The sequence below is a fragment of the Carassius auratus genome, chromosome 43 (assembly GCF_003368295.1).
Source record: "Carassius auratus strain Wakin chromosome 43, ASM336829v1, whole genome shotgun sequence".
In the NCBI taxonomy this organism is placed as follows: domain Eukaryota; kingdom Metazoa; phylum Chordata; class Actinopteri; order Cypriniformes; family Cyprinidae; genus Carassius; species Carassius auratus.
The window spans coordinates 1,743,768-1,757,962 of record NC_039285.1 but is presented as its reverse complement, the minus strand read 5'-3'; the positions used below and the strand labels follow the sequence as shown (position 1 = coordinate 1,757,962).

General features: G+C 41.6%; 1 protein-coding gene across 1 annotated transcript in view; it reads left to right on the top strand.

The window, feature by feature from the left end:
- LOC113061211 (histone-lysine N-methyltransferase set-1) overlaps positions 1-13,858 on the top strand; it is a 14,983-nt gene extending 1,125 nt beyond the window's left edge. Inside the window, exons 3-7 of the mRNA XM_026230256.1 lie at positions 343-499; positions 619-808; positions 7,405-7,497; positions 7,793-7,978; positions 13,847-13,858. Of these exons, the coding sequence (XP_026086041.1) occupies positions 343-499; positions 619-808; positions 7,405-7,497; positions 7,793-7,978; positions 13,847-13,858 (638 nt within the window). The remainder of the gene's footprint in view (positions 1-342; positions 500-618; positions 809-7,404; positions 7,498-7,792; positions 7,979-13,846) is intronic.
- The last annotated feature ends 337 nt before the right edge of the window (positions 13,859-14,195 follow it).

Genomic DNA, 14,195 nt, shown 5'->3' with positions numbered 1-14,195 from the left:
TAACGTTATGTGTGAGTCACATACGTTTTAAATATGATTTAAGTGGTTCAAAAATACTAAATAAGTAACCATGATTATTTTATGGGATCTGGGTCCATTGGGATATAAAGGATAATGTTAGTGTTGTTTGTTTTAGCAGTTTTAAATTGCTCTTTGTGATAGTATATGTAAATTAATGAAAGAAATACGCATGAGCTATGAAAGAATGTTGAATACATTGGTTAAACTAATACAAAGCATAAAAGTTGTTTACAGTTGGCTAACCATCAACATATTAGTTACATGTCTACAATGAATTTTATTAACAATTGTATTTACCCCCCTCCCCCCACCTTTTTTCAGGTCGTGGAGTCTTTGCCTTAATTCCTTTTATTAAAGGAGATTTTGTTGTCGAATATAGGGGAGAAATGATTAGCTTAATTGAAGCCGAACAAAGAAGAGAGGCCAATCAAGACACTTTTTTTATGTTTGACTTCATCTGGCAGAACAAGAAATGGAGGTATTTGTTTTTTGTTTTTGTTTTTTTGTTTAACGAATACATTAAAAAATTTACAGTAAAGAAAAAATTAAAATTTGTAGTTTGTTAGGTTAAATTATACATTTGTTTTTTTCCTGAAGCATTGATGCAACTCATGAGGATGGCACCCTTGGCCGCCTTATAAATGATGATCACATAAACCCAAATTGTACAATGAAAAGGATTATCGTTGAGGGAAAACCCTGTTTGTGCCTATTCGCTGCAAGAGATATCATTCCTGGAGAGGAACTCACATATGACTATGGAGGAAGTCACTGGCCTTGGAGAAAGGTTTGGCAAAATTTGACTACTTACATAATTTGTACAGTAGAGGAAATGGAAAGTTTTTAATTAAAGACCCAGTATGTGCCTTTTTTTTGGATTAAAATATATAAATAAATTACTATAACAATGCTATATTTTTTTTTGACCTCCATACATTATCCCAAATGTTTCCAAGAATGTTTGAAACCAAAGAAATCAGCTATTTTTACCGGTGTAGCGGTGTCATTGCATCACCTGTCAACAATGTCATACCCGCATGGAAACGTCAAATAAATAACTTTTTCTTTTTTTGGTAATACAAATTTATCTAAGGGAATAAAAGCCTTTACAATGGCTTAAAATACATATATAATAGCAATGAGGCAATAATAATTTTGATTCAAAGCAAGCACACCTTGTTTGTTATCTTTATTTTATAAGTTCACAAAGGTTTGTTGTTATTATGTCTGTAGCCAAAAAAAATAGACCCTTTAAAGATTAGAATGATGTGTTGCTCTTATCTGTATGATTAAAACTGAAAGTGTAATTTAAGTTCTTTTCGGGGTTATCAGGAAAAAATGATTCATAACGCGTATCCGTGTTAATCGACTCCAGAGGGTTAAATGGTTTTATTGAACAAAAATGTTAAAATACATAATGTAATATTTAAAAAATATATACTCCTAACTTAAAGGGATACTCCTCCTCAAAATGAAAATTTTGTCATTACCATTGGTACCATGTCGTTCCAAACCTTTAAAAGCTTTGTTCATCTTCAGAACACAATTTAAGATATATTTTATAATAAATCTAGGAGCCTTGTGACTGTCCCATGGACTGCCTGGTAAATAACAGCATCACGGTCCAGAAAAGTTTGAAAGACATTGTCAGAGTACTCCATCTGCCATCAGTAGTTCAATCTGAATGCTAGGAAGTGACAAGGATTTCCTCTAAAATGTCTTAAATTTTGTTCCAAAGACGAACAAAGCTTTTATAAGTCTAGAATGGCATGGGGGTAATTGATTAACTACTAAATGTTCTTTTTGGGGTGGAGTATCCCTTAAAGTACATTTATTTATCCCCCAGTTTCACAGACGAGGTTTAAGCCTATAGTAACAGAAATAAGATAAGGAATTTCTTTAAAGTACTTGTTTTGCGAGTACATGTTCGGTGCTGTATGTAGGGCTTGCAGCCAAAGTCCTTTAATAGTCATTGTTGCAGCGCTTAAGTTAAAATACTGAGATTTTATATATATATATATATATATATATACATACACACACACAGGCAACGTTGTCCGCACGCACAGCTCCTTTATTCACGTAAACCTCACCCCTTTCTGACGGGAAAATGGATATTCGCATGACTACTAACATTTAATAAGTGTAGCATAAGTGTGCACATCAAATTATCCTCACTCATTGAGCCTGGCTCAAATTAGTGAGACTGTGTGAGTTAAATTGTCGTTTATGAAACCGCTTTAGTCCACAATAACACTTTGCTAAAGTAAGAGTTTGAAATGGTTGAAATGCATAGTGCAGCCTTAGGAAGAGGATTAATGCGTTTCATGGATTCTCATCTGGGTTAATCTACAGTTAAAATAGTAATCATACATTTTTTAAATATAGTACTCCTTAATGGAATCATGGAATCATGACACCCCTTCTGTATGCCATTCTGTCTATCAGTCTATCTTTTCTTTTCTTTTGTTGTTGTCCGTCCATTTGTCTGTCTATTAATTTGTTATATTTGGTATTGACTTGAGAAAGTCTTACACACTGTTTTCAGTGTAATGTACATAGTGGGGACCTGTAGTCTTAGGAAAGCCATACAAACCCGTTGGTACCAAATACACACATTTCACAGGTTAAGCATAGTGGGGACCATGTCTAATAAGTGATGACTTGTAACTATATTTTAAATAACTTTCTTATAGCCTCCATGCAAGGATGATGACAACATGACAGCAATAGAGAACTGCTCTGAGGATTCTGTAATTACTGAAGGCATTTCACGATTCACAGCTGAGGTATGTGTATTTATTATCTCTGCCTGTGTCAGTCTCTTTATCTGTCTGTGTCAGTCTCTTTATCTGCCTGTGTCAGTCTCTTTGTCTGTCTGTGTCTGTCTCTTTCTCTTTGTCTGCCTGTGTCAGTCTCTTTCTCTGTGTCAGTCTCTTTCTCTGTCTGTGTCAGTCTCTTTCTCTGTGTCAGTCTCTTTCTCTTTGTCTGTGTCTGTGTCAGTCTCTTTCTCTGTCTGTGTCAGTCTCTTTCTCTGTGTCAGTCTCTTTCTCTGTCTGTGCCTGTGTCAGTCTCTTTCTCTGTCTGTGTCAGTCTCTTTCTCTGTCTGTGCCTGTGTCAGTCTCTTTCTCTGTCCGTCTATTAATTTGTTATATTTGGTATTGACTTGAGAAAGTCTTACACATTGTTTTCAGTGTAATGTACATAGTGGGGACCAGTAGTCTTAGGAAAGCCATACAAACCCATTGGAACCAAATACACACATTTCACAGGTTTAGCATAGTGGGGACCTTGTCTAATAAGTGATGACTTGTAACTATTTTTTAAATAACTTTCTTATAGCCTCCATGCAAGGATGATGAGAACATGACAGCAATAGAGAACTGCTCTGATGATTCTGTAACTACTGAAGGCACTTCACGATTCACAGCTGAGGTATGTGTATTTATTATCTCCGTGTCAGTCTTTTTCTCTGTCTGTGTCAGTGTCTTTCTCCGTCTGTGTCAGTCTCTTTCTCTGTCTGTCTATTAATTTGTTATATTTGGTATTGACTTGAGAAAGTCTTACACACTATTTCCAGTGTAATGTACATAGCGGGGACCAGTAGTCTTAGGAAAGCCATAAAAACCCCATTGGTACCAAATACACACATTTCACAGGTTAAGCATAGTGGGGACCTTGTTTAATGAGTGATGACTTGTGACTATATTTTTAAATAACTTTCTTATAGCCTCCATGCAAGGATGATGACAACATGACAGCAATAGAGAACTGCTCTGATGATTCTGTAACTACTGAAGGCATTTCACGATTCACAGCTGAGGTATGTGTATTTATTATCTCTGTCTGTGTCCGTCTCTATCTCTGTCTGTGTCAGTCTCTTTATCTGCCTGTGTCAGTCTCTGTCTCTTTATCTGTCTGTGCCAGTCTCTTTCTCTGTCTGTGCCAGTGTCTTTCTCTGTCTGTGTCAGTCTCTTTCTCTGTCTGTCTATTAATTTGTTATATTTGGTATTGACTTGAGAAAGTCTTACACACTGTTTTCAGTGTAATGTACATAGTGGAGACCAGTAGTCTTAGGAAAGCCATACAAACCCATTGGAACCAAATACACACATTTCACAGGTTTAGCATCGTGGGGACCTTGTCTAATAAGTGATGACTTGTAACTATTTTTTAAATAACTTTCTTATAGCCTCCATGCAAGGATGATGACAACATGACAGCAATAGAGAACTGCTCTGAGGATTCTGTAACTACTGAAGGCACTTCACGATTCACAGCTAAGGTATGTGTATTTATTATCTCTGTCTGTGTCAGTCTCTTTCTCTGTCTCTGTGTCAGTCTCTTTCTCTGTCTCTGTGCCAGTCTCTTTCTCTGTCTGTGTCTGTGCCAGTCTCTTTCTCTGTCTGTGTCTGTGCCAGTCTCTTTCTCTGTCTGTGTCTGTGCCAGTCTCTTTCTCTGTCTGTGTCAGTCTCTTTCTGTCTGTGTCTGTGCCAGTCTCTTTCTCTGTTTGTTTCTCGGTCTGTGTCAGTCTCTTTCTCGGTCTGTGTCAGTCTCTTTCTCGGTCTGTGTCTGTGCCAGTCTCTTTCTCTGTCTGTGTCTGTGCCAGTCTCTTTCTCTGTTTGTTTCTCGGTCTGTGTCAGTCTCTTTCTCGGTCTGTGTCAGTCTCTTTCTCTGTCTGTTTCTCTGTCTGTGTCAGTCTCTTTCTCTGTCTCTGTCAGTCTCTTTCTTTGTCTCTGTCTGTGTCTGTGTCTGTCTCTTTCTCTGTCTCTGTCTGTGTCAGTCTCTTTCTCTGTCTGTGTCTGTGCCAGTCTCTTTCTCTGTCTGTTTCTCTGTCTGTGTCAGTCTCTTTCTCGGTCTCTGTCAGTCTCTTTCTTTGTCTCTGTCTGTGTCTGTGTCTGTCTCTTTCTCTGTCTCTGTCTGTGTCAGTCTCTTTCTCTGTCTGTGTCTGTGCCAGTCTCTTTCTCTGTCTGTTTCTCTGTCTGTGTCAGTCTCTTTCTCGGTCTCTGTCAGTCTCTTTCTTTGTCTCTGTCTCTGTCTGTGTCAGTCTCTTTCTCTGTCTGTCTATTAATTTGTTATATTTGGTATTGACTTGAGAAAGTCTTACACACTGTTTTCAGTGTAATGTACATAGTGGGGACCTGTAGTCTTAGGGAAGCCACACAAACCCGTTGGAACCAAATACACACATTTCACAGGTTTAGCATAGTGGGGACCTTGTCTAATAAGTGATGACTTGTAACTATATTTTTAATAACTTTATTATAGCCTCCATGCAAGGATGATGACAACATGACAGCAATAGAGAACTGCTCTGATGATTCTGTAACTACTGAAGGCATTTCACGATTCACAGCTGAGGTATGTGTATTTATTATCTCTGTCTGTGTCAGTCTCTTTCTCTGTCTCTGTGTCAGTCTCTTTCTCTGTCTCTGTGCCAGTCTCTTTCTCTGTCTGTGTCTGTGCCAGTCTCTTTCTCTGTCTGTGTCTGTGCCAGTCTCTTTCTCTGTCTGTGCCAGTCTCTTTCTCTGTCTGTGTCAGTCTCTTTCTCTGTCTGTGTCTGTGCCAGTCTCTTTCTCTGTTTGTTTCTCGGTCTGTGTCAGTCTCTTTCTCGGTCTGTGTCAGTCTCTTTCTCGGTCTGTGTCTGTGCCAGTCTCTTTCTCTGTCTGTGTCTGTGCCAGTCTCTTTCTCTGTTTGTTTCTCTGTCTGTGTCAGTCTCTTTCTCGGTCTGTGTCAGTCTCTTTCTCTGTCTCTGTCAGTCTCTTTCTTTGTCTCTGTCTGTGTCTGTGCCAGTCTCTTTCTCTGTCTGTGTCTGTGCCAGTCTCTTTCTCTGTCTGTGCCAGTCTCTTTCTCTGTCTGTGTCAGTCTCTTTCTCTGTCTGTGTCTGTGCCAGTCTCTTTCTCTGTTTGTTTCTCGGTCTGTGTCAGTCTCTTTCTCGGTCTGTGTCAGTCTCTTTCTCGGTCTGTGTCTGTGCCAGTCTCTTTCTCTGTCTGTGTCTGTGCCAGTCTCTTTCTCTGTTTGTTTCTCTGTCTGTGTCAGTCTCTTTCTCGGTCTGTGTCAGTCTCTTTCTCTGTCTCTGTCAGTCTCTTTCTTTGTCTCTGTCTGTGTCTGTGCCAGTCTCTTTCTCTGTCTGTGTCTGTGCCAGTCTCTTTCTCTGTCTGTTTCTCTGTCTGTGTCAGTCTCTTTCTCGGTCTCTGTCAGTCTCTTTCTTTGTCTCTGTCTGTGTCTGTGTCTGTCTCTTTCTCTGTCTCTGTGTCAGTCTCTTTCTCTGTCTGTGTCTGTGCCAGTCTCTTTCTCTGTCTGTTTCTCTGTCTGTGTCAGTCTCTTTCTCGGTCTCTGTCAGTCTCTTTCTTTGTCTCTGTCCTCTGTCTGTGTCAGTCTCTTTCTCTGTCTGTCTATTAATTTGTTATATTTGGTATTGACTTGAGAAAGTCTTACACACTGTTTTCAGTGTAATGTACATAGTGGGGACCTGTAGTCTTAGGGAAGCCACACAAACCCGTTGGAACCAAATACACACATTTCACAGGTTTAGCATAGTGGGGACCTTGTCTAATAAGTGATGACTTGTAACTATATTTTTAATAACTTTATTATAGCCTCCATGCAAGGATGATGACAACATGACAGCAATAGATAACTGCTCTGAGAATTCTGTAACTACTGAAGGCACTTCACGATTCACAGCTGAGGTATGTGTATTTATTATCTCTGTGTCAGTCTTTTTCTCTGTATGTATGTCTGTCTCTCTGTGTCAGTTTCTTTCTCTGTCTGTATGTTTGTGTCTCTGTGTTAGACTCTTTCTGTGCCTGTCTCTGTCTGTTTCAGTCTCTTTCTCTGTCTGTGCCTGTGTCCGTCTCTGTCTGTGCCAGTCTCTTTCTCTGTCTGTGCCTGTGCCAGTCTCTTTCTGTCTGTTTCTCTGCCTGTGCTTGTGTCAGTCTTTTTCTCTTTGTCTGTGCCTGTGTCAGTCTCTGTCTGTGCCAGTCTCTTTCTGTCTGTTTCTCTGTCTGTGTCAGTCTCTTTCTCTGTGTCAGTCTCTTTCTCTGTCTGTGCCTGTGTCAGTCTCTTTCTCTGTCTGTGTCAGTCTCTTTCTCTGTGTCAGTCTCTTTCTCTGTCTGTGCCTGTGTCAGTCTCTTTCTCTGTCTGTGTCAGTCTCTTTCTCTGTCTGTGCCTGTGTCAGTCTCTTTCTCTGTCCGTCTATTAATTTGTTATATTTGGTATTGACTTGAGAAAGTCTTACACACTGTTTTCAGTGTAATGTACATAGTGGGGACCAGTAGTCTTAGGAAAGCCATACAAACCCATTGGAACCAGGTTTAGCATAGTGGGGACCTTGTCTAATAAGTGATGACTTGTAACTATTTTTAAATAACTTTCTTATAGCCTCCATGGAAGGATGATGAGAACATGACAGCTATAGAGAACTGCTCTGAGGATTCTGTAATTACTGAAGGCACTTCACGATTCACAGCTGAGGTATGTGTATTTATTATCTCCGTGTCAGTCTTTTTCTCTGTCTGTGTCAGTGTCTTTCTCCGTCTGTGTCAGTCTCTTTCTCTGTCTGTCTATTAATTTGTTATATTTGGTATTGACTTGAGAAAGTCTTACACACTATTTCCAGTGTAATGTACATAGCGGGGACCAGTAGTCTTAGGAAAGCCATAAAAAACCCATTGGTACCAAATACACCCATTTCACAGGTTAAGCATAGTGGGGACCTTGTTTAATGAGTGATGACTTGTAACTATATTTTTAAATAACTTTCTTATAGCCTCCATGCAAGGATGATGACAACATGAAAGCAATTGAGAACTGCTCTGATGATTCTGTAACTACTGAAGGCATTTCACGATTCACAGCTGAGGTATGTGTATTTATTATCTCTGTCTGTGTCCGTCTCTATCTCTGTGTCAGTCTCTTTATCTGCCTGTGCCAGTCTCTGTCTCTTTATCTGTCTGTGCCAGTCTCTTTCTCTGTCTGTGTCAGTCTCTTTCTCTGTCTGTGCCAGTCTCTTTCTCTGTCTGTGCCAGTGTCTTTCTCTGTCTGTGTCAGTCTCTTTATCTGTCTATTAATTTGTTATATTTGGTATTGACTTGAGAAAGTCTTACACACTATTTCCAGTGTAATGTACATAGTGGGGACCAGTAGTCTTAGGAAAGCCATACAAACCCATTGGAACCAAATACACACATTTCACAGGTTTAGCATCGTGGGGACCTTGTCTAATAAGTGATGACTTGTAACTATTTTTTAAATAACTTTCTTATAGCCTCCATGCAAGGATGATGACAACATGACAGCAATAGAGAACTGCTCTGAGGATTCTGTAACTACTGAAGGCACTTCACGATTCACAGCTAAGGTATGTGTATTTATTATCTCTGTCTGTGTCAGTCTCTTTCTCTGTCTCTGTGTCAGTCTCTTTCTCTGTCTGTGTCTGTGCCAGTCTCTTTCTCTGTCTGTGTCTGTGCCAGTCTCTTTCTCTGTCTGTGCCAGTCTCTTTCTCTGTCTGTGCCAGTCTCTTTCTCTGTCTGTGTCTGTGCCAGTCTCTTTCTCTGTTTGTTTCTCGGTCTGTGTCAGTCTCTTTCTCGGTCTGTGTCTGTGCCAGTCTCTTTCTCTGTTTGTTTCTCTGTCTGTGTCAGTCTCTTTCTCTGTCTCTGTCAGTCTCTTTCTTTGTCTCTGTCTGTGTCTGTGCCAGTCTCTTTCTCTGTCTGTTTCTCTGTCTGTGTCAGTCTCTTTCTCGGTCTCTGTCAGTCTCTTTCTTTGTCTCTGTCTGTGTCTGTGCCAGTCTCTTTCTCTGTCTGTGTCTGTGCCAGTCTCTTTCTCTGTCTGTTTCTCTGTCTGTGTCAGTCTCTTTCTTTGTCTCTGTCTGTGTCTGTGCCAGTCTCTTTCTCTGTCTGTGTCTGTGCCAGTCTCTTTCTCTGTTTGTTTCTCTGTCTGTGTCAGTCTCTTTCTCTGTCTCTGTCAGTCTCTTCTTTGTCTCTGTCTGTGTCTGTGCCAGTCTCTTTCTCTGTCTGTGTCTGTGCCAGTCTCTTTCTCTGTCTGTTTCTCTGTCTGTGTCAGTCTCTTTCTCGGTCTCTGTCAGTCTCTTTCTTTGTCTCTGTCTGTGTCTGTGCCAGTCTCTTTCTCTGTCTGTGTCTGTGCCAGTCTCTTTCTCTGTCTGTTTCTCTGTCTCTGTCAGTCTCTTTCTTTGTCTCTGTCTGTGTCTGTGCCAGTCTCTTTCTCTGTCTGTGTCTGTGCCAGTCTCTTTCTCTGTTTGTTTCTCGGTCTGTGTCCGTCTCTTTCTCGGTCTGTGTCTGTGCCAGTCTCTTTCTCTGTTTGTTTCTCTGTCTGTGTCAGTCTCTTTCTCTGTCTCTGTCAGTCTCTTTCTTTGTCTCTGTCTGTGTCTGTGCCAGTCTCTTTCTCTGTCTGTGTCTGTGCCAGTCTCTTTCTCTGTCTGTTTCTCTGTCTGTGTCAGTCTCTTTCTCGGTCTCTGTCAGTCTCTTTCTTTGTCTGTGTCTGTCTCTTTCTCTGTCTCTGTCTGTGTCAGTCTCTGTCTCTGTCTGTGTCAGTCTCTGTCTCTGTCTGTGTCAGTCTCTTTCTCTGTCTCTGTGTCAGTCTCTTTCTCTGTCTGTGCCAGTCTCTTTCTCTGTCTGTGCCAGTCTCTTTCTCTGTCTGTGTCTGTGCCAGTCTCTTTCTCTGTCTGTGCCAGTCTCTTTCTCTGTCTGTGCCAGTCTCTTTCTCTGTCTGTGCCAGTCTCTTTCTCTGTCTGTGTCAGTCTCTTTCTCGGTCTGTTTCTCTGTCTGTGTCAGTCTCTTTCTCGGTCTGTGTCAGTCTCTTTCTCGGTCTGTGTCAGTCTCTTTCTCGGTCTGTGTCAGTCTCTTTCTCTGTCTCTGTCAGTCTCTTTCTTTGTCTCTGTCTGTGTCAGTCTCTTTCTCTGTCTGTCTATTAATTTGTTATATTTGGTATTGACTTGAGAAAGTCTTACACACTGTTTTCAGTGTAATGTACATAGTGGGGACCTGTAGTCTTAGGAAAGCCATACAAACCCGTTGGTACCAAATACACACATTTCACAGGTTTAGCATAGTGGGGACCTTGTCTAATAAGTGATGACTTGTAACTATATTTTTAATAACTTTATTATAGCCTCCATGCAAGGATGATGACAACATGACAGCAATAGAGAACTGCTCTGAGGATTCTGTAACTACTGAAGGCACTTCACGATTCACAGCTAAGGTATGTGTATTTATTATCTCTGTCTGTGTCAGTCTCTTTCTCTGTCTCTGTGTCAGTCTCTTTCTCTGTCTCTGTGTCAGTCTCTTTCTCTGTCTGTGTCTGTGCCAGTCTCTTTCTCTGTCTGTGTCTGTGCCAGTCTCTTTCTCTGTCTGTGCCAGTCTCTTTCTCTGTCTGTGTCTGTGCCAGTCTCTTTCTCTGTTTGTTTCTCGGTCTGTGTCAGTCTCTTTCTCGGTCTGTGTCAGTCTCTTTCTTTGTCTCTGTCTGTGTCTGTCTCTTTCTCTTTCTCTGTCTGTGCCAGTCTCTTTCTCTGTCTGTGTCTGTGCCAGTCTCTTTCTCTGTTTGTTTTCTCTGTCTGTGCCAGTCTCTTTCTCTGTCTGTGTCTGTGCCAGTCTCTTTCTCTGTCTGTGCCAGTCTCTTTCTCTGTCTGTGTCTGTGCCAGTCTCTTTCTCTGTTTGTTTCTCGGTCTGTGTCAGTCTCTTTCTCGGTCTGTGTCAGTCTCTTTCTTTGTCTCTGTCTGTGTCTGTCTCTTTCTCTTTCTCTGTCTGTGCCAGTCTCTTTCTCTGTCTGTGTCTGTGCCAGTCTCTTTCTCTGTCTGTTTCTCTGTCTGTGTCAGTCTCTTTCTCTGTCTCTGTCAGTCTCTTTCTTTGTCTCTGTCTGTGTCTGTGCCAGTCTCTTTCTCTGTCTGTGTCTGTGCCAGTCTCTTTCTCTGTCTGTTTCTCTGTCTGTGTCAGTCTCTTTCTCGGTCTGTGTCAGTCTCTTTCTTTGTCTCTGTCTGTGTCTGTCTCTTTCTCTTTCTCTGTCTGTGCCAGTCTCTTTCTCTGTCTGTGTCTGTGCCAGTCTCTTTCTCTGTCTGTGTCTGTGCCAGTCTCTTTCTCTGTCTGTTTCTCTGTCTGTGTCAGTCTCTTTCTCGGTCTCTGTCAGTCTCTTTCTTTGTCTCTGTCTGTGTCTGTGTCTGTCTCTTTCTGTCTCTGTCTGTGTCAGTCTCTTTCTCTGTCTCTGTGTCAGTCTCTTTCTCTGTCTGTGTCTGTGCCAGTCTCTTTCTCTGTCTGTGTCTGTGCCAGTCTCTTTCTCTGTCTGTGTCTGTGCCAGTCTCTTTCTCTGTCTGTGTCTGTGCCAGTCTCTGTCTCTGTCAGTCTCTTTCTTTGTCTCTGTCTGTGTCTGTGTCTGTCTCTTTCTCTGTCTCTGTCTGTGTCAGTCTCTTTCTCTGTCTGTCTATTAATTTGTTATATTTGGTATTGACTTGAGAAAGTCTTACACACTGTTTTCAGTGTAATGTACATAGTGGGGACCTGTAGTCTTAGGAAAGCCATACAAACCCGTTGGTACCAAATACACACATTTCACAGGTTTAGCATAGTGGGGACCTTGTCTAATAAGTGATGACTTGTAACTATATTTTTAATAACTTTATTATAGCCTCCATGCAAGGATGATGACAACATGACAGCAATAGATAACTGCTCTGAGAATTCTGTAACTACTGAAGGCACTTCACGATTCACAGCTGAGGTATGTGTATTTATTATCTCTGTGTCAGTCTTTTTCTCTGTATGTATGTCTGTCTCTCTGTGTCAGTTTCTTTCTCTGTCTGTATGTTTGTGTCTCTGTGTTAGACTCTTTCTGTGCCAGTCTCTGTCTCTGTCTGTTTCAGTCTCTTTCTCTGTCTGTGCCTGTGTCCGTCTCTGTCTGTGCCAGTCTCTTTCTCTGTCTGTGCCTGTGCCAGTCTCTTTCTGTCTGTTTCTCTGTCTGTGTCTGTCTCTTTCTCTGCCTGTGCTTGTGTCAGTCTTTTTCTCTTTGTCTGTGCCTGTGTCTTTCTCTTTGTCTGTGCCTGTGTCAGTCTCTGTCTGTGCCAGTCTCTTTCTGTCTGTTTCTCTGTCTGTGTCAGTCTCTTTCTCTTTGTCTGTGCCTGTGTCAGTCTCTTTCTCTGTCTGTGTCAGTCTCTTTCTCTGTCTGTGCCTGTGTCAGTCTCTTTCTGTCTATTAATTTGTTATATTTGGTATTGACTTGAGAAAGTCTTACACACTATTTCCAGTGTAATGTACATAGTGGGGACCAGTAGTCTTAGGAAAGCCATACAAACCCATTGGAACCAAATACACACATTTCACAGGTTTAGCATAGTGGGGACCATGTCTAATAAGTGATGACTTGTAGCTATTTTTTAAATAACTTTCTTATAGCCTCCATGCAAGGATGATGACAACATGACAGCTATAGAGAACTGCTCTGAGGATTCTGTAACTACTGAAGGCACTTCACGATTCACAGCTGAGGTATGTGTATTTATTATCTCTGTCTGTGTCAGTCTTTTTTCTGTCAGTCTCTTTCTCTGTCTGTGCCTGTGCCAGTCTCTTTCTCCGTCTGTGCCTGTGTCAGTCTCTTTCTCTGTCTGTATGTTTGTGTTTCTGTGCCAGTCTCTTTCTTTGTCTCTGCCTGTGTCTGTGTCGGTCTCTGTCTGTGCCTGTTTCAGTCTCTTTCTCTGTCTGTGCCTGTGTCAGTCTCTGTCTGTGCCAGTCTCTTTCTGTGTCTGTGCCAGTCTCTTTCTGTCTGTTTCTCTGTCTGTGCCAGTCTCTTTCTATGCCTGTGCCTGTGTCAGTCTCTGTCTGTGCCAGTTTCTTTCTCTCGGTTTCTCTGTCTGTGTCAGTCTCTTTCTCTGTCTGTGCCTTTCTCTGTCTGTGTCTTTCTCTGTCAGTCTCTTTCTCTCTCTGTGTCTGTGCCAGTCTCTGTGTCTGTCTGTGCCTTTGCCAGTCTCTGTCTGTGCCAATCTCTTTCTGTCTGTTTCTCTGTCTGTGCCAGTCTCTTTCTGTTTGTGCCAGTCTCTTTCTCTGTCTGTGCCAGTCTCTTTCTCTGCCTGTGCTTGTGTCAGTCTCTTTCTCTTTGTCTGTGCCTGTGTCAGTCTCTGTCTGTGCCAGTCTCTTTCTCTGTTTCTCTGTCTGTGCCAGTCTCTTTCTCTGCCTGTGCCAGTCTCTTTCTGTCTGTTTCTCTGCCTGTGTCAGTCTCTTTGTCTGTGCCTGTGTCAGTCTCTTTCTCTGTCTGTCTATTAATTTGTTATATTTGGTATTGACTTGAGAAAGTCTTACACACTGTTTTCAGTGTAATGTACATAGTGGGGACCTGTAGTCTTAGGAAAGCCATACAAACCCGTTGGTACCCAAATACACACATTTCACAGGTTAAGCATAGTGGGGACCTTGTTTAATGAGTGATGACTTGTAACTATTTTTTAAATAACTTTCTTATAGCCTCCATGCAAGGATGATGACAACATGACAGCAATAGATAACTGCTCTGAGGATTCTGTAATTACTGAAGGCACTTCACGATTCACAGCTGAGGTATGTGTATTTATTATCTCTGCCTGTGTCCGTCTCTATCTCTGTCTGTGTGCCAGTCTCTTTCTCTATCTGTGTGCCGGTCTCTTTCTCTGTCTGTGTCAGTCTCTTTCTCTGTCTGTGTCTGTTCCAGTCTCTTTCTCTGTCTGTGTGTCAGTCTCTTTCTCTGTCTGTGTCTGTTCTAGTCTCTTTCTCTGTCTGTCCTTTCTGTCTGTCTTCTCTTCTCTGTCTGTGTCAGTCTTTCTGTCTCTCTTTCTCTGTCTGTGTGTCAGTCTTTTGTCTAGCAGTCTCTTTCTCTGTCTGTGTCTGTGTCACTCTTTTTCTGTCTGTCTCTTTCTCTGTCTGTGTGTCAGTCTCTTTCTGTCTATGCCAGTCTCTTTCTCTGTCTGTGTCTGTGTCACTCTTTTTTCTGTCTGTCTCTTTCTCTGTCTGTCTCAGTCTCTTTCTCTGTCTGTGCCTGTGTCAGTCTCTGTCTGTGCCAGTCTCTTTCTCTGTCTGTGTCTGTGCCAGTCTCTTTCTCTGTCTGTTTCTCTGTCTGTATCAGTCTCTTTCTCTGCCTGTATCAGTCTCTTTCTTTGTCTCTGTCTGTGTCAGTGTCTTTCTCTGTCCGTCTATTAATTT